An 18,573-nucleotide genomic window follows, 5' to 3' on the forward strand; every position below is an offset into this window, starting at 1 on the left:
TTTGTGACAACGCCTACAAATGACTCGATTCCCAAGAGCCAGGTTCCACCATAGCATGGGACGACTTAGCGAGAAAATTTTTACACAAATTTTTCCCATTAGTTGAACCATCCAATTGAGGCACGACATTGCTAATTTTAAGCAATTCGAAGACGAGAATTTATACGAAGCTTGGGAACTCTTCAAGTCGTTGCTTAGGAAGTGCCTACATTACGGTATGCAAGCTGGCTTCAATTGCAAATTTTTTATTATGGATTGGATGAGAGCTTAAGAGCCAGATTAGATGGCACATCGATCGGGGTCTTTTTGAATAATAGTTACAAGCGAGCCTATCAATTGATCAAAGACATGGTGATGAACTCATACATGTGGCCGAATGGGCATTTTTCATATAGCCAGAAGCTGCCAACGGCAAAGGTGGTCAAGGAAGACAATAAATATCAACAGATTTTGGAAAAATTACATCGTCTAGAGGCTACCGTTAAGCCATCGATGAATGATGTCGCTTGAAGCTACACGTCATACCCGGAGACCCAATCGGAGGAGATAAATTACTTAGGTAATAAGGGTGGAAATCCCTATTCAAACACGTACATCCCAAGTTGGAATGACCACCTAAATCTAAAGTGGAGAGGCAATCAAAGTAGCGAAAACCTAGTTCTAAACCAACCAAACCTTCCATATCAACCCCACACTTTGTAAAGATTTCAAAAGAGATACATGGGTAACGACCACGTTGGTTGTGGTCAATGCTTGGACTGGATCAAAAATGAGATGCATCTTATGTGGTCCAACATTCAATACATAAAGATTGAATACACACAAATACGAACGAATGTTGTCGAATTAAAGGAAGAAATATGCAATATCATGAGCGCGTTGAATGAAATACGAAGGCAAATGGGCATGAGTATCCCGAGTAATACCAAGAACAATTCTCGAAAGGACGGAAAAGAGCATGTAAATGCTATCGCACTCCATTCACTAAAATACTAGTAAACTTAGAAAAACCCGTGAATAAGGAGGACGATGAGGTTGAGACAGAGGACCAAAACCTTGATGAGCCGAAAATTGAAGTACAAACGGAGAGAAAGCCAGTGGCTGAGCCAAAAAATACTCCACACTCAAAACTCGTGCAAAAGAATGTATCATTTCCATCGAGGTTGGAGGACAAGCAAAGAAGCGATGAGGAAGAATTCGTACGTTTTCTAAACCTTTTTAAATCCCTTAACTTAAATTTTCCATCGCTTGAGCTAATTTATAAAATACCAAAGTATGTCAAATACTTAAAAAAGATTATGTCTAGGCAGAAAAAGCTAAAGAAATGTGAGCAAATAAGAATCAACACTTCGTGTAGTGCAATAAATACTCGTAAAATACGCCCGAAGTTAAAAGATTCGGGAACTTTTACAATTCTCGTGGAGATACAAACATTTTAGCAAGACCCTTTGTGACTTAGAGGCCAGCATAAATTTGATGCCTTTATCTACATACTTAAAACTCGGATTGGGGGAGCTGAAAAATACGACAATTACACTGCAACTAGTCGATAGGTCTCTCGTACATCCTAAGGGTGTACATGAAGATGTATTGGTTAATGTTCGGGGTTTTATAATCCCATCGATTTTGTCGTCCTAGACTTTGAGGGGGACTAAGACATTCACATTTTGTTGGGTCGGCCATTTTTAGCTACATCTAGATTGACCATTGATCTCAAAAAGAAAGAATTAATAATGAAGATCAATGGTGACATAAAAGTATTCAAATGTGGCCATGATTCCCAAAATGTAGGATATAATGATAAAATAGGGGAGGACTATTATGTAATTTTCTTTAGCACCCCTAACGACCTTGGTCAAAGGTACATGTCTAGTTCGATGTGTGTAGGTAACAAAAGATCGAGGGAACGCAACAAGTGGAAAGACCCCGGACATAAATTTGATTGTTGGACAGACCAATATAATTGCCAAATGAGCAAAATGGTGATACATGGAATGCTAGAGCTACCGAATAAGTCTGGTAGCCATACTTAAATTTGTCATAAAACTTTGAACATTGTTGTAAACTTTTGTACATTTGAATTTTGATTTTATTTTGGACTTTAATTAGGTTAGGGCGTTTTAATTAGAGTAAGATTTCGGCCTTAGCAGTTAGAAGGAGTCTATTAGGGACCTATTTGAAATTAGGAATGAAACGGAAGAACCGTTGTAAACTCAAAATTATATAGGGTTTTCTATATATTTTTACTACCTTTTACTTAATAAATGTGTTTATCATGAGCAATTATTATTGAAATAAGTGAATTTTACTTAATTAGTAATTTTAGACATGAATTTAGAAAGTATGTGAAATTAAGCTTAATTACATTATTTTCATGCATATTTTATATTAATTCATGTTAATTTATTAATGTATGTATTTTTCATAGAAACTTTGTAAATATTTATATTAAATATTTACGGACTCGATTCATAGAAACAAGATCCCGATACTTCATTTTCCAAAACCACTTGACTTTAGGGATAACCTACTTGTACCTAACTAATTATCCACTTAAATAAAATTATTAAATAAAAATTATTAAATAATAATATTTTTGTACTCACTCGTCAAAATTGTGATTCCGAAACTACTACTTCTGACACTATTAAAAAACGGGCTATTACAATTAATTTAAATTATTTGCACTTTTCTTTTTTGCATAAGTGACAAAGTTGGAATTCTTGGCAAGTTTCTCCTTCTTTTTCTTCGTATTTCCCTTGTGGATATGATCAGTCCCTAATTTCTTTCCAATCTAAGTATTATCCCCCAAATCATTCCCTCACTGATTACCGATAAGGACACTAAACCTGGAACTGCCACCATTATCGCCATGATTATTGTTTCCCTCATCACTCGTGCTCTGTCCCATTTATCATTGCCAGTGTTCAACCAACAATCACAACCCATAGTTTTCCTCTTCAACCTTCCATTGGATTTCATAGGCTTTCGATGGTAACGAATTATGAGATCCCTCATCCAGTGGTTGTGCATTCTACAATTTGGGACATGAATAATTGCTATGCCCATAAAGTCCACACCCAAAACAAACATTGGGTAATGATTCGTACTCAATCCTTTGCATTTCCTATTAATCTTTGATATCAGTGGCTTCCAAAGATCTAAACAGATAGTCAATCGAGCGAAACGACCTCTTCATCACTGAATCACTGAATCACATTAGGTAAAAATCATTCTCCAAATCCATAAGTTGAAAAGAATGATTAAAATTCCATAGAGTAGTGATTTTGTTTAACAAGGCGTTGAAAGCAATCCATTACCCTAAAAGTTTAACAACTATAATACGTGCCATTTTCCTCTTGATGAACTTATGGACTCTTTCCGAGAAAGTGATCGACGAGATCCCATCCACCAGTTTTGTCATCACATCTCATTCATGCAGTTCAAAATCCTCTCCCTTCGCTGATGAAGCAATAACAGATTGGGAGCCTTTTTGGACACAACAAGCTTCGGTATTTTCCTGCCATTTTTGTCAACTGTTGGGCCATCTGAATCCAATGGTAAATCTAGTTGACGTCTCCCCTTTTTAGTAGCATGACCAATACCAAAATTCGAAGACGCGGGACTGGCCTTGACCACAAACTCTACCATAGACAAGGTTTCACTCATTTTCCCATAGGGTGATTTTTGCTTTATATACGAATGAAACAATTATATAATTAAAATAATGAAGTGATTTTTTAATTGAATGATTATTTATTATCGTAGCCAGTTATTAAAATTTAAAAGTTTCAAATACTTTTATTGAGTTAATTCAACTAAATATCTTAAATTATGACTTTTATTTTAAACTTTAACATATTTTAATTACATCTTTAAACTAATGATGTTATATTAATAAAGTCCTTTTATTATTAAAATTGTTAATTTAATTGTTAAATGAGATGTTAGATTTTATATGACATAATTTAAAATGAACAATTTAAAGAAAAATGGATATTGTAAAAATATTGATTTTGATGTTTTTAAAGCTTTTGCAAAAATTATTGCTCACTCTTTCTTTTTTAGTTTTACTTTATTTTTAATTTTTAATTTTAAAAGTTATGCAACAACATTTTATTTTTCTTTAAAATTTTGATTTAAAATTAAGTCAGTAAGATTTTACATGCCATTTAATGTAAATTAACAATTTCAATAATGGAAGGGCTTGATTAATATAACATCAATAATTTAGGATATAATTATAACATTTTGAAGTTTAGGGACCAATTTAAAATAGAAGTCATAATTTTGGGATGTTTTATGCAATTACCACAGTGTTTTTTTTTTTTATAAATTTGATTTCATGTAATCTTTCTGATTGAGTTGGGCTTAATTTCTACATATAATTAGAATAAAAAAGGAAATAGAGGAAAATAAAAGTAATTATACCCGTAGATTTTAGAAATATTTTAGAAGAGTGAAATAAGGGATGAGGTGAATAAGAAATATATCATTTATTATATAATTTAGTTTTTATGTATTTTTCTAACAAAGTTAGTATCACTAGGATTAATGAAGAATTCATGTGTAATGATGCCTCTAGGTTGATTTAATTTAATTTGGTGATTATTTTATAATTTTTTGAAGTTAAGTGATTGTAATGTAAATTTAATAATAGTTGAATGATCTTGGCCGTAGTTTATCCAAAAGTTTAAAATATGTAAAATTTTACTCAATGGTCAATACACACCGTTTTAAAGGATTGAAAAATCTAAAAGACTAGCAACCCTAAATGGCTAAATCCCTAACATCTTCTCCATTTCCAAGTTTTTGATTCTCCTTATTTCCCCCTCTTTTATATCAGTCTTTCACCACCAGCAGCGGCGGAAGCGGCAACACCTCAGCTCAGGGTCCTCAGTCCTCACCACTACACCAGCGGCCTTCTTCTCCAAACCAGAACCAGATCACCGGTCGTCCCTTTTTACTCAATACTCACCGGAACCAGAACTTCCCTTTCTGTAATCAACAAAGGAAAGGGCTCTTGAATCTTGGTTTTCTTAGCCCCCCTCTTGAATCGTAGGTAATGTTGTTCAACTCTTCTCTTTCTCTCTCTCTTTTTCTTATTGCTTTTGATGTTTCAGCTCTCTTGTTTTCAATCGAGTTTATGATGTGTTGAGCCTTTTCAACTCTTTTTGTTTCGGTTGGCTCGCGTCGTGTCCGTAATGGGTTTGAATGAACACGCTGAACCCCGGATTTATAGTTTGATAAAGTCCTGGATAAAAGACCCCAGTTTTATATTACAAAACTCTTGGTTCAATATATGTATATCTAGAATGCTGATACGGTAATTCATAAGCAATCAAAGTTTAACATGACATTAGGTCTTTATGCTTTGAAGGAAGACAATAGCTTATTGTTTTGCTAGTGAGCTTTCAAATGCTTCAATGCCATAAATCAGCCTAACCAAGAGAGAGGAAAACGGAGTGCTTAATGAATGTATCAGTTATGGTTGTAATTGAACACTGTGTTTTTTCCCTTATTTATAGTCTATGAAATTTAATTGAATTTAACTGTTATTTCTTTGTTGCTTTTAATACCCTTTCACTGTTCATCGATCTTTCTTTCATTATTTGTTTCTTGGAATCGAATGTTGTTCTGGCTAAAACAGTGTAGTTCTTTTTTTGGTGAAAAAAACAGTGTAGCATAAGATAAAGTGATTTCTTTATTTTTTACTGTTAACTTTTTAGTTTTTCTTATTACAAGGCATCTAGAATTGGTGAAGAGTAAATGGCGTCAGGGGAGGGATTTCTTACAGATGAACAAAGGGAAATGCTTAAAATAGCAAGTCAGAATGTGGAGACTGCTTTACCATCCCCAAGATTGTCCTCATCCCCAAAGTCCCCGACTTCTTTGCTTTCTGATCATCAATTAAAGGTTCCTGCTGGTGGCAAGGCGCCAACTGGTGGTATTGCAGTGAGACATGTCCGTCGGTCTCACTCAGGGAAATCCATTCGTGTAAAGAAGGGTGAGCCTTGTTATTCTTTGAATTGTTCAAATCAATGCAATTTTTCTTCTTCTCACCTCTTTGGATATTTGGTTTGTAACTTGCTAGCCTTGCAAATTCTATTTGCTTTATAACTGGCTTGCTCATTTTGGGTCACCTGTGAATAAAAATGGTCAGCCAGACATCAAAGGTTCTCAAAAAGGAAAGCGATTTTTATTCGATCATATATTACTATTATAATTATATTATCTTTAACCAATATCACCTCCTTGCTCAATTGATTTCTTGTGCTTTGTAATTTTCTGAGGCTTAGCACAATTAAATTGTCAGGTTCTTAATTTTAATGTACTTATAATTTATTTTTCATTTAGATAAGATGATGGGATCATAATACTGAAATGCTTGCTGTAAACTAGAACCCTGTTAACTTCTAACTGATATAGATGGAGTGGTAGGTCGATTGATTTTGGGTTTGAGATCTTTTATAGTTGGTCTTTTGCTTTAGATTGGTCAACAGCATTATATTCTAATTCGTTATGCATTATTTAATTGATTGTAATAACATTATTGCCCCAGTCATGTTTCTGAAGTACTTGCTTTGTAACTCACAGGGTACATGTATAATGTTATTAAGAATGTGAAAAGAACTGGACCAGGGATTAAGCTGGTCATTCTCTAGTTCCTGGTTCAACAGATTGGAGTATATGTATAATGTTATTAATAATGTTAAAGAACTGAAGATTGAACCAATCATGCCTCAGGTTCAACTATATGAATATATGTTCGGTTTTAATTAAAAATAATTATATATTTTAAAATATACAATCGTAACCCATTTACACATGTTTTGAGGCTGAAGAGAAGGGCTTTTGACATAATATGACCCACTTCTTATATTTCCAAAATTTGTCCCTTCATCTCTGTTGCCACCTGAGAAATCAAATTTTATTGTCTTCCTCTTCCATTGCCTCTGCTGGTGCATCAGGCCAACGAAACATGTCCAAGATTGCCACTATTGCAAGAAGCCATGGCATCTGCTGTGCTCAGTCTTTTGCTCTTCACTCTGACTACCTTATCTAAGAGTTATCTGCTTTTTTCTCCTTTTTTATGTGATAACATATAGTTATATTTTTTATTTGGTTTCTCTTTCCCCCTAGATTGGAAGTTTTTTAAAATTGAAATTTTGTGATTTCTGATAGTATGGCCTTTAGACAGCACAAGCAAACTGAAGAGAAGATGAAGATGAAGCCTGATATATTTCTTGGGTTCTTGCTGGTTTTTTGGATTCTGGTTTTCAATTCCTTGCTGATTCTTTCCAGTTTTTTCCAGTTCAACAAATTTCTCAGTATATATAGGATGTTAAACCATCAGACCTGCCGATTCCTGGCCGAACCAGTTGAATTGGCTGGACCTATTTTCTGATCTCTTGTTATTAATCTGTGGCAATAGGTTGTACATAAACCTATTCAATGGATAATTAATAAAAAAAAGTGACCATATTATCATTTATTTTTACTGCTGCCGGTTTTGGGCTTTAAATTAACTGATGATGCTATGCTTCTTTCCATATTTTTTTTGTCAAAAAGCTTATCTTTAAATATGGAAGACTGCACTACAGAGCTGTTATCTGCTTTTTTCTTGCTGATTAGTTATTTTCCTCTTTATTAATTGTAAACAGATGGTGCTGGTGGCAAGGGTACATGGGGAAAACTCCTTGACACTGACGGGGAATCGCATATAGATCGAAATGATCCTAACTATGACAGTGGAGAGGTACTTGCAACTTTTTTTTTTCCTGGAAAACCATTCTTATTTATAGGGTTTCTGAATGCCACTTATGCCTATGGCATACTTGGCTGTTAATAAATTTATTCATGCTTAATTTCTTTTCCCTTGCTTTTGCTAGGAACCATATCAACTTGTTGGGTCAACTATTTCTGATCCACTAGATGAGTATAAAAAAGCTGTTGTTTCGATTATAGAAGAATATTTTAGCACTAGTGATGTGGAAGTGGCTGCATCCGACCTCAAAGATCTTGGCTCAAGTGAATATCATCCTTATTTTATTAAAAGGCTTGTCTCCATGGCCATGGACAGGCATGATAAAGAGAAGGAGATGGCATCAGTTCTGCTTTCTTCGCTCTATGCTGATGTCATCAGCCCACCCCAGATTCGGGATGGTTTTGTGATGCTTCTTGAGTCTGCTGATGACCTTGCTGTGGATATACTGGATGCAGTTGATATCCTCGCACTGTTTGTATCTCGTGCTGTGGTTGATGAGATACTTCCTCCAGCTTTCATTGCAAGGGCAAAGAAAACACTTCCTGAATCTTCCGAGGGATATCAGGTTCTCCAAACTGCCGAGAAGAGCTATCTCTCAGCTCCCCACCATGCTGAACTCTTGGAGAGGAGGTGGGGAGGTAGCACCCATGTTACAGTTGAGGAAATGAAGAAAAAGATTGCTGATCTTTTGAGGGAGTATGTGGAGAGTGGTGATACATTTGAGGCCTGTAGGTGTATTAGGGAGTTAGGCGTTTCGTTCTTTCATCATGAGGTTGTTAAGAGGGCTTTGGTTCTTGCTATGGAAATTCAAACAGCTGAACCATTTATGCTGAAACTCTTGAAGGAAGCAGCTGAGGAAGGGTTGATAAGTTCGAGTCAAATGGTGAAAGGGTTTGCTCGGTTAGCAGAGAGTCTTGATGATCTTGCCCTAGACATTCCATCTGCAAAAACCTTGTTTCAATCGATTGTACCCAAAGCTATTTCTCAAGGGTGGCTTGATGCATCATTCATGAAATCCTCATGTACTGATGGAGAGGCTCAAAATGAAGACAAAAAGTTAGACCGGTACAAGAAGGAGATTGTAACCATAATTCACGAGTATTTTCTCTCGGATGATATTTCTGAACTCATTCGAAGTCTTGAAGATCTAGGGTTGCCTGAATATAATCCAATTTTCCTAAAGAAACTTATCACTCTTGCCATGGACAGGAAGAACAGGGAGAAAGAAATGGCATCTGTTTTGCTCTCTGCTCTTCACATCGAGATCTTTTCTACTGAAGATATCGGTAATGGCTTTGTCATGCTTCTGGAATCCGCAGAAGATACTGCTTTGGATATTCTGGATGCCTCCAATGAGCTTGCCCTTTTCTTGGCTAGAGCTGTCATTGATGATGTGTTAGTTCCTCTGAATCTTGAAGAGATAACCAGCAAGTTGCCACCGAATTGCAGTGGAAGTGAGACTGTCCGAATGGCTCGATCACTTATAACTGCACGCCATGCTGGTGAGAGGCTCCTCAGGTGCTGGGGAGGTGGAACTGGCTGGGCCGTGGAGGATGCGAAGGACAAGATAATGAAGCTCCTGGAGGAGTACGAAAGTGGGGGTGTTGTGGCTGAAGCTTGTCAGTGTATCCGTGACCTCGGAATGCCATTCTTCAACCATGAGGTTGTGAAGAAAGCGCTGGTGATGGCCATGGAGAAGAAAAACGATAGGATGCTAGACCTGCTGCAGGTGTGTTTCAACGAAGGTCTAATCACTATCAACCAGATGACCAAAGGCTTCACCAGGGTCAAAGATGGACTCGATGACCTAGCTCTCGACTTTCCAAATGCAAAGGATAAGTTCAGTTTCTATACGGAGTATGCCCAGAAGAAGGGTTGGCTTCTGCCATCCTTTGGTTCATCTGCAACAGAAGCTCTGCCCACTGCAGCAGCCTCTTGAGAAGGAAAACATATTCATGTCTCTAGTTTCTCATGTATGATGTTGACGTTCTAGTACCTGTGTTAGCAGTCATCCATGGCAGATCAGATCGATAGGATTAGATGTGGGATGTTCGGATTCCTTCTGATGTTGTCTTGTTTTTAATGGTGTCATCTGATGGAGATTCTTATGATCCCAGTCCAAGCTAAGCTAGCCATTGTGTAAAGTTGGTTATATTTTCTTCTATATTGAAATAGCTTCAAGCTCATGTCACAACCAGCGGCATATTAGGTATTGCCCGCTGGTACTTGCAATATATGATGGTTAGAATGACGCTGTTTACTTCCAAAGGATCAAATATTTATGCTCTTTTCTTGTAGCAATTCCAGTTTGATTTTTTATTTTTACATAGTTATGTTGTAGTTTGATGAGAGGTCAGATATTTTGTAATTTTTGTATTATCTGATTTTGGTTTTACTTTAAAATCCGTTTATTATTCGCATTAAATCCAGATATGCATGCGAGGGGCATCTGGGCATCTGGATAGCCTAGGTTCAGGTGTATGCCAGTTGACTACCGTCTTATCTAATGAGGTTGTCAGTACCACTTATGAAAGCGAATGAACAAAAGAGCTTATTCCAATTCAGCAAGGGAAGCAAAGGGAAAGCCCGTTGAACCAAAACCATTAGGCATCGTACTCCGAGGAGGCCTCTGAAACTTTCTTCCAGCTGCTATTCCTATTACTATACAATTTCGGATTTGATTTGAGTAACATTTATCCCTCCATTATTCGGGTTGGGGAGGAATTTTTTAGTTTATTTTATTTTAATATGGTGATGTGAGCTTGTAATGATAAGAAAGTGAAAGTGATTTTCATAGGCTCACTCCAAAACCAGGAAAAATCCACGCTAGTGGTCATTACAATATTCACTGACTATCAAGGCTTTCATTCTTCCCATTGGTTCTCCCATAGCTTTGCCAGCATGGCCGTCTGTCCCTTTCTCTGCCTTCAATAATATTTCACCATTTGTTCAAGAAAACAGAGCAAAAAAGCCCACTTGTCAGAACATAGCAACAAAGCAAATGGAAGCTTAGAAGAATCTATTTACTTTATTTTCTCTGGGTTTTTTTCCCTTCCATAAAATGAATTCTCAATGGTTACTCAGCAAAATTTATTGTTCTTTTTATGGTTGCTGCTTCAAGTCTTTCACCTGAGCCTAGTCATGAAGTGTTTTCATGGCTGAAATCTCTGCCTTTAGCACCAGGGTACAGGCCTACTCTGTCTGAGTTTCAAGATCCAATTGCTTACATTTTCAAGATCGAAAAAGAGGCTTCCCAGTGTGGAATTTGCGAAATCATACCGCCGGTGGCGCCTGCTCCTAAGAAGACAGCAATTAGGAACCTAAATCGTTCGCTTTCGGCTCCTGCTGAAGCTAATGCTAACTCCGATTCGAAACCCGCACCCACATTCACCACCCGCCGACAGCAGATTGGGTTTTGCCCCAGAAAACATCGGCCCGTTCAGAAACCGGTCTGGCAAAGCGGGAAGTACTACACTTTCTAAGAATTCGGAGCAAAAGCGCAGAGTTTCGAAAGGAATTACCTGAAAAGACACAGCAAAAAGGTTTCCCTTTCAGCTCTAGAAGTCGAAACACTTATCTGGAAAGCAACGGTTAACAAACCTTTTACCATTTAGTATGCTAACGACAGGCCTGGTTCAGCTTATCTGCCGCTGAACTCAAAAAAGAGCAGTTGGGGAGGGAGAGAAGCAGGGGAAGGGGTTACAATGGGGGAGACACCGGTCATTGTTAAGGTTCATGGAGGAGACTCCGGGTGTTACTTCCCCTATGGTGTACATTGCAATGTTGTTCAAGAAGGAGACTTGTTCAATGCTCTGTTGGTTTAGGTCTTGACAATTGGGCTTGATGGATTTTAGGTTTTGAGAAATTCTTGTATTTTAAGAGATTAGACCTCCTTCATCTAATAGGAAAATTGTCTTTTATGTCCTTTCTAATTGCCCAAACAATAAACGCAATTAGTACAACTTGAATCTAAGTTAAGTCTGGGATGGTGGACACCATTGATCATAAGGTCTATCTTTCTTTTCTCTTTATCTAAGCAATTATAATACTGTAAGAAGCTCCCTCGCAATGCTTTTATACTGCAACTTATTCTCTTAGTGTCTTGTAACATGATTTTTGTTTCTTGGTGAGGGATGAATACCTGTCTCTTTCTTAGTTGATAGTATTCTGTGTTGACCATTGACTATTGACAGACTTGTTAATCAAGGCTGATCTGATTTCTTAAGGCTAAAGTCTTGGGATTTTATTTATTTCCTTAAATAGTTCAACATATGTGTATATATATCCATGTAAGTACTTAGATTAATTGACAAGGAAAAAAAATTCTTATTTTCAACATGGTATCAAGAGCTTGAGAATTTAGATTTAAGAGCCTTTTTTTTTGAAGTTCCAAACCCTAGAAAATCTAATTTTGTACCTCTTTCTTCTGGCTATTTTTTTTCACTGCCCCTTTCAATTAAGTCGCAGGCCAATCTCTGGCGAAACCTCAAAACCCAGTGCCCAAACTCCCTGCGTGTGGCCCTCACGCCACCCATACCTTCGGCCTCCTTGCCCACGTGCCGACTTATGCAGCCCACCTCCGTTGAATTTTATTCTCCGGCCACCACTGTTGGTTTTGTTGGTGTTTCTTTGGTATCATTTGCTGTTATTGGCTCTAGTGGTGTTTCTTTTAAGAGAAAAAAAAAATAACCGACGCAAAAAAGTTATTTATGATAACCCCTCGTTACAAGTCAGTTCAGTAAAACTTGATGGGCACAATTATCTCGTATGGTCACGATCGTGCTTATTGTTTACCAAAGCTAGAGGACTGCAGGGGTATATTATTGGTGACTCGGAAAAACCCGATGTGAATGATTCCACTTACTATCAGTGGGAATGATTCCACTTACTATCAATGGGACTTTGATAACTCTCTTGTTCTGTCTTGGCTTATCAACTCTATGCAACCCCCAAATTTTCAGAACATACCTATTACTTAATTCTGCAAAAGAAATATGGCATGCAACTACTCTCACCTACTCACAAGTTGGGAATGATGCTCAATTTTTGAAATCAGCAATAAAGTTCACAACACTAAGCAATGTGAGATGTCAATTTCTCGGTATTTTTCTGAACTAAACGGTTTACCAAGATTTCCAAGCCAACTGTACTAGAGATACAGTAAAGTTTCAGAAGCTTGTGAAAAAAAGAGAGGGTTTACAACCTTTTGGCCGGGTTAAACACTAAGTATCATCAAATTTAGGTTCAAGTTCTAGAAAAAATTCCTTTTCCTCTCTTAAGGAAGCATACTCCAATGCCCAGCAATAAGAAAGCAAAAGAGGTGTTATGCTTTATACAACACCAACTGAAAAGGTTGGGTTGATCGCTAGTGGCTCTCAAGAGCTAAAGAAAGATGGAAACCTTGATAAAGATAATATGCACTGTGATTATTGTGGGAAGCCACGACATACTAGAGATAAGTGCTGGAAATTACATGGTCAACCCACTAGAGGCCATGGAAGAAAACAAAATAAGTCAAATCAGGGTCGAGCAAACTTGTCTGAGGCTGCAGAGTCATCTATAGAAACTGCATCCACTGGAACATTTTCTTCGGATGAAATTCGACATCCCAGACGTCTTCTATCCCAACTTGACTCTTCCTCGAATCCAATATCCAATTTTGTAAAGTCAGGTAATGCCTTTAATGCTCACAATAATACTGACTCATGGATGATTGATTCTGGTGTGAATAGACATACGACAGGTTCCTCTAATTTTTTTTAATTACTCCCCAAGTTAAACAAAAGATAGTGCCAGGATAGCCAATTTGTCTTTTATTCTTGTAATAGGATAAGGTTTTGTAAATTTTACACCGAATATCAAACTATCCTTTGTACTACATGTTCCTATTTTTTTGGTTAACTTTTTATTTGTTAGTGCCATCACAAATTCCTTAAACTGCAAAATTAAGTTTTTCTTTGATCATTGTATACTCCAGACCTTCAATCAGGGAGGAAAATTGCATGATGGCTTATATATGTTGGAGGGTAGTAGTGGTTCTATTCAAGCTTTTTTTTGGAGGCAATAAGATTATCAATCAAGAAATAATGCAATGGCATAGGCGATTAGGACACCATAATTTTTTGTTATGAAAAAGTTATATCCTAGTTTATTTTCAAAGACTCAATTTGATTCATTGTCTTGTGAAGCTTGTGAGTATGCTAAACAGACTAAAATTTTTATCCTTTCAGAAATAATAGAAGTAATACTTCTTTTATAACTATTCATTTAGATGTTCGAAGACTAACTCGACATGTTTCTTTATCCGTAATCAGTGGTTTGTTACTTTTATTGATTGTTGCACTAAGATGACTTGGGTATATTTGTTAAAATAAAAAATAATAGTTAAAAATTTTTCTTTCCATTTATTAAAAGATTTTTCAGCTTTTATTAAATTTATGTTATTATATATGGTTTGCTATTTTCATCTTGAAATATGTAGTATTATTGGTATAGCTGAACGTGAAAAATTTTATCAGCCATATCAAATTTAAACTATCTCCAATATGATTATAGGAAGAAACCTAACTACAACCATGGAAGTGGAAGAAAACTTGACAAAATATGTTGGCAAGTGCTATAATAATTAATTTTGTTTATTATCAAATTCAAGGAGGAATAGATCTAATCTCTAGAGCTCGGGATCTACTCCAACAAAAAACTTATAGATTTTGGTCCGATGGTCGAAGAATAATGGCCTATTATATTGGAAATTACCAGGAAATAATAAATGAAGAATCTATTTAACTACTAAAAAAAGAAAGCCGACACAAAAGACAAAGGTTGGCAAGAAAAAAAAAGGAAGCAACATGGAAAAAATCACAATAAAAAAAATAATATTCTAGTATAGATGAAGGAATAATTCAATTACAAGATAAGGGATTATAGAATTATTTTTCATAGTCTTCTAGGTTTATTGAATTATTAGAACTACTATTACTATATGTAGAATCATAGTTTAACATATAATGATAACTAAATGGTATCAGATGGTTTACCCGGCCACTCATGGCATAGAGAAAATGAGGTTTGGCAAGGTCACTGTAGCAATGGTGAATGCTGATATTGCATTTGGTCCAAGGTCCGATGAAGATTCTTCTCGAATGCATGTCTTCTGTCTTCAGCATGCTCTAGAAGTAGAGCAACAACTTTGACAAATTGGAGGAGCCCATGTATTTCTCCTTTGTCATCCAGGTACACCTTGGCATACGCATGCACAAATAAATATTTCGCTAACTTTTAACTAGCTGTCTCATCCTTCCTTCGAAAATATATATAAAAAAAAAATCAGGGGATACTCTTTTCTTTGAAATAATGTTCGTCATCTTATGTTTCCCTTACCGTATGCAACCATGTTGGGTGATAATGAATGCGGGTTAAAAGGTTGTGCAGAAGTATTACTTGTGTTTAGCCTTTTCCATGTTCAGATTATTATGCATATAGAAAGCGAACGATGGTGAAGTTAGAGGATCAAAGTCAACATGTACCTTGACATGTTTCTTCTAAGGCTAAAAAAAAACCCCTCATAAACTAATATCACTTTGCGCAAGTAAGCCCCTATACTTCTATTGTACCCAATTAAGCCATTTTCCTTTGGTTTTGTATCCAATAACCCTTATTTCAATTGAAAAATCAATATATGTGAAGGGTATTAGGTATGAATTAAAGGTTTATCTAGGTAGAAATTAATCTCTTATTTTGCCTGGCTAACGTCTTCAGTTTCCAGTTTTTATTTTTTGCATGTTTCTGAAAGCTTATGAATAGTTCTACCAAATAACTGTTCTAGGTTCTTTTTTTGTTTGTAGTTGCAAACTATTTACTGTAAAACAATGCTGACTATCCTAAGATAGAAGCAGAAGTGAAGTCAGTAGCTGAAGAACTACGAATTGACCATCCCTGTAATGACATTTTATTTGGGGATGCTACTGTTGATGACGAGGAGAGGATCCGTTCAGCTCTTGATAGTGAGGATGCAATACCCGGGAGTGGGGACTGGGCGGTAAAGCTCGGTATCAACCTATTTTATAGCGCTAATCTCAGCCACTCTACACTTTACAGTAAACAGATGGCATACAATTGTGTTATATTCAGTGCTTTTGGCCGTATGAGAGGTCTGGCAAACTTTAAAAAGTAGTGGCAGGAAGGTGGTGTGGTAAAGTTTGGATGTCGAATCAGGTTCATCCACTTTTGGCACGAGGGGATCGTGAGGAAAAAGATCAAGAACGAAGCTTCAATGCCCAGGAACCTTCAGATGAAAATTTCAAGAGAGAACCCAAAATGCTCAGAAAGCCGAAATAACCAAGGTGGTTAAATAGTTTCATAAAAAGAGAAAAAGGAATGCAGAGCTTGCACCGAGTAAGAAAGTGAAATGTGTCGAGCCAGAGGGTGCAGCTGCAGATGATTCTTGGGATGGCAGTTCTCTTAGGCAGCGACACAGGTTTTAGAAGCAAGCAACCTAGAATGATCAAGGAAAAAAGGGCAATTTCATATGACTCGCTTGTGGATGATTCTCTTCTACCAAAGAGGAATCTCTCTAGAAAAAAACAGGGAAAATTTATTGAAAGAGAAGACACTAGATCAGATGATGCAGATGAAGATTTTACCCATCAGCAGCATTGGAGGAATCTCAGAGGCAAGCAAGGCAAATATATTGAAGAAGATGACATAGTTTCGGGTGATTCACTTGACGAATGTTCTCTTAACCAGTATAGGAAAATTCATAGACCTTGTAACAACCCGACTCGTGTCCGTCACCGGATTAGAGTTACGAGGCATTACCGATCAAAACCCAACTCGAAATTTTTTTTTATACTAATTCAACCACAAAATTTCCTCCCATATATATATATATTTAAGCACATAATCAATTAAAATCAAACATGCATCATTAATCAAATACATATACCAACTATGTTTCAAAATTCAACCATATCATCATCATTTACCTAATCAAAATTTGATATAATTCAAATCCTTAAAACATTTCCAAACCTATATGATTATATATCATAAATCAAGCATGTATCCAAACATTTATTTGTACACATTTATTTCATTTCAATTTACTAACTATAATACATATTACAATATAGGTAATCTACCTTGTTTGGACAGCTCTTATACATCAATTTGGACAGCATTTATACACCAAAATTTGGACAGCTTATATACAACAAATGGGCAGCATATACATACCAAATTTAACAGCACTTTTACACCAAAATTTAACAGCATATATACAGCAAATAGGCAGCATATACATACCAAATTTAACAGCACCTTTACACCAAAATTTAACAGCATATATACAACAAATGGGCAGCATATACATACCAAATTGAGCAGCATTTTTACACCAAAATTTAACAACATATATACAACAAATAGGCAACATATACATACCAAAATGAGCAGCATTTTTATACCAAAATTTAACAGCATATATACAACAAATAGGCAGCATATACATACCAAATTGAGCAGCATATACATACCAAAATTTAATAGGATACAACAAATAGCACTACACCAAAACAGGCTTTTAGCGGCGCTTTTTTAGGCCTTTAGCGGCGCTTTTTAGCGCCGCAGAAACTTTTAGCGGCACTTTGATAAGCGCCGCAAAAGAAGCCGCTAAAGATTGCGCCGCTAAAGGTGTTGGTCTATAGCGGCGCTTCTATCATAAACGCCGCTGAAGAGTAAGAGCTTTAGTGGCGCTTTAGTAGAAGCGCCGCTGAAGACTAATACCTTTAGCGGCGTTTTTAGTATAAGCGCCGCTATAGACTGGGGTCTTTAGCGGCGTTTTTAGTAAAAGCGCCGCTATAGATCAGGGTCTTTAGTGGCGTTTTTAGTATTAGCGCCGCTATAGACTGGGGTCTTTAGCGGCGTTTTTAGTTAAAGCGCCGCTATAGATCAGGGTCTTTAGTGGCGTTTTTAGTATTAGCTGACTATAGATCGGGTCTTTAGCGGCGTTTTTAGTTAAAGCGCCGCTATAGATCGTGGTCTTTAGTGGCGTTTTAGTATTAGCGACTATAGATCGAGGTCTTTAGCGGCGTTTTTAGTTAAAGCGCTATAGATCGGGGTCTTTAGTTGCGTTTTTGGTAAAGCGCGCTATAGATCAGGGTCTTTAGCGGCGCTTTTCCCAAAAACGCCACAATAGACCCTGATCTATAGCGGCGCTTTTACCAAAAACGCCGCTAAAGACCAACACCTTTAGTGGCGTTTTTTAAAAACGCCACTAAATTTGGCAGATTTGTAAAATAAATTTTTATATATTTTCAGCCCTCCTGTAAAAAAACAAATCAGAAGAAATCATATCTAAACCAGCCAAAAGTAATAAAAATCTATATATTAAACAAATAATATAATAAATATCAATAAATATAATAAAATTCGTATTATTCTTACAAAAATGTTAAAACTTAAAATGATAATTCAAAGTCAAAATTGAAATATATTTACACGATAATCTAAGACGGCGGCGGTTGCGACTGCTGAAACATCTTCATCATACTGTGGAGCTGCTGCTGAAGTTCATCGAACTTTTGACGCTGCTCTGCTTCCCTCGCTGCAGCCTCTACTTCCCTCGCTTTAGCCTCTGCTTCCCTCGTTGCAGCCTATACTTCTCTCTCGCCGCTTCTGCTTCTCTTCTTGTGCCAGATTCGCTCTAAGTCATTGGAGTTCTTCATACTTTCGTTGAACCTCGACTTCTCTCATTCTTGCATCCGCTTTAAGTTGTAGCCGGAGTTCTTCATATCTTCTTTGAACAT

At 36.6% G+C, this 18,573-nt stretch overlaps 1 protein-coding gene and 1 pseudogene across 1 annotated transcript; both read left to right on the plus strand.

Moving 5' to 3' along the window:
• The first annotated feature begins 4,763 nt into the window (after window positions 1-4,763).
• Window positions 4,764-10,093, plus strand: LOC105788544 (MA3 DOMAIN-CONTAINING TRANSLATION REGULATORY FACTOR 1). The gene is made up of 4 exons (XM_012615490.2): window positions 4,764-5,062; window positions 5,746-6,007; window positions 7,665-7,759; window positions 7,893-10,093. The coding sequence occupies exons 2-4, from the start codon at window positions 5,770-5,772 to the stop codon at window positions 9,705-9,707; spliced, it is 2,148 nt and encodes a 715-aa protein (XP_012470944.2). The 5' UTR covers window positions 4,764-5,062; window positions 5,746-5,769; the 3' UTR covers window positions 9,708-10,093.
• Window positions 10,094-10,223: 130 nt separating this feature from the next.
• The window catches only part of LOC128034126 (lysine-specific demethylase REF6-like), a 34,864-nt pseudogene continuing 26,514 nt past the window's right edge, over window positions 10,224-18,573 (plus strand).

The sequence above is a fragment of the Gossypium raimondii genome, chromosome 2, assembly GCF_025698545.1.
Source record: "Gossypium raimondii isolate GPD5lz chromosome 2, ASM2569854v1, whole genome shotgun sequence".
NCBI classification, from domain to species: Eukaryota; Viridiplantae; Streptophyta; class Magnoliopsida; order Malvales; family Malvaceae; genus Gossypium; species Gossypium raimondii.

What these genes read in the sequence shown, in the direction of transcription:
- LOC105788544 (XM_012615490.2), top strand. Translation starts at nt 5,770, where the DNA reads ATGGCGTCAGGGGAGGGATTTCTTACAGATGAACAAAGGGAAATGCTT. An exon ending in ATCCATTCGTGTAAAGAAGG is followed by an intron (nt 6,008 to 7,664) that starts GTGAGCCTTGTT and finishes AATTGTAAACAG; the next exon opens with ATGGTGCTGGTGGCAAGGGT. An exon ending in CTAACTATGACAGTGGAGAG is followed by an intron (nt 7,760 to 7,892) that starts GTACTTGCAACT and finishes TGCTTTTGCTAG; the next exon opens with GAACCATATCAACTTGTTGG.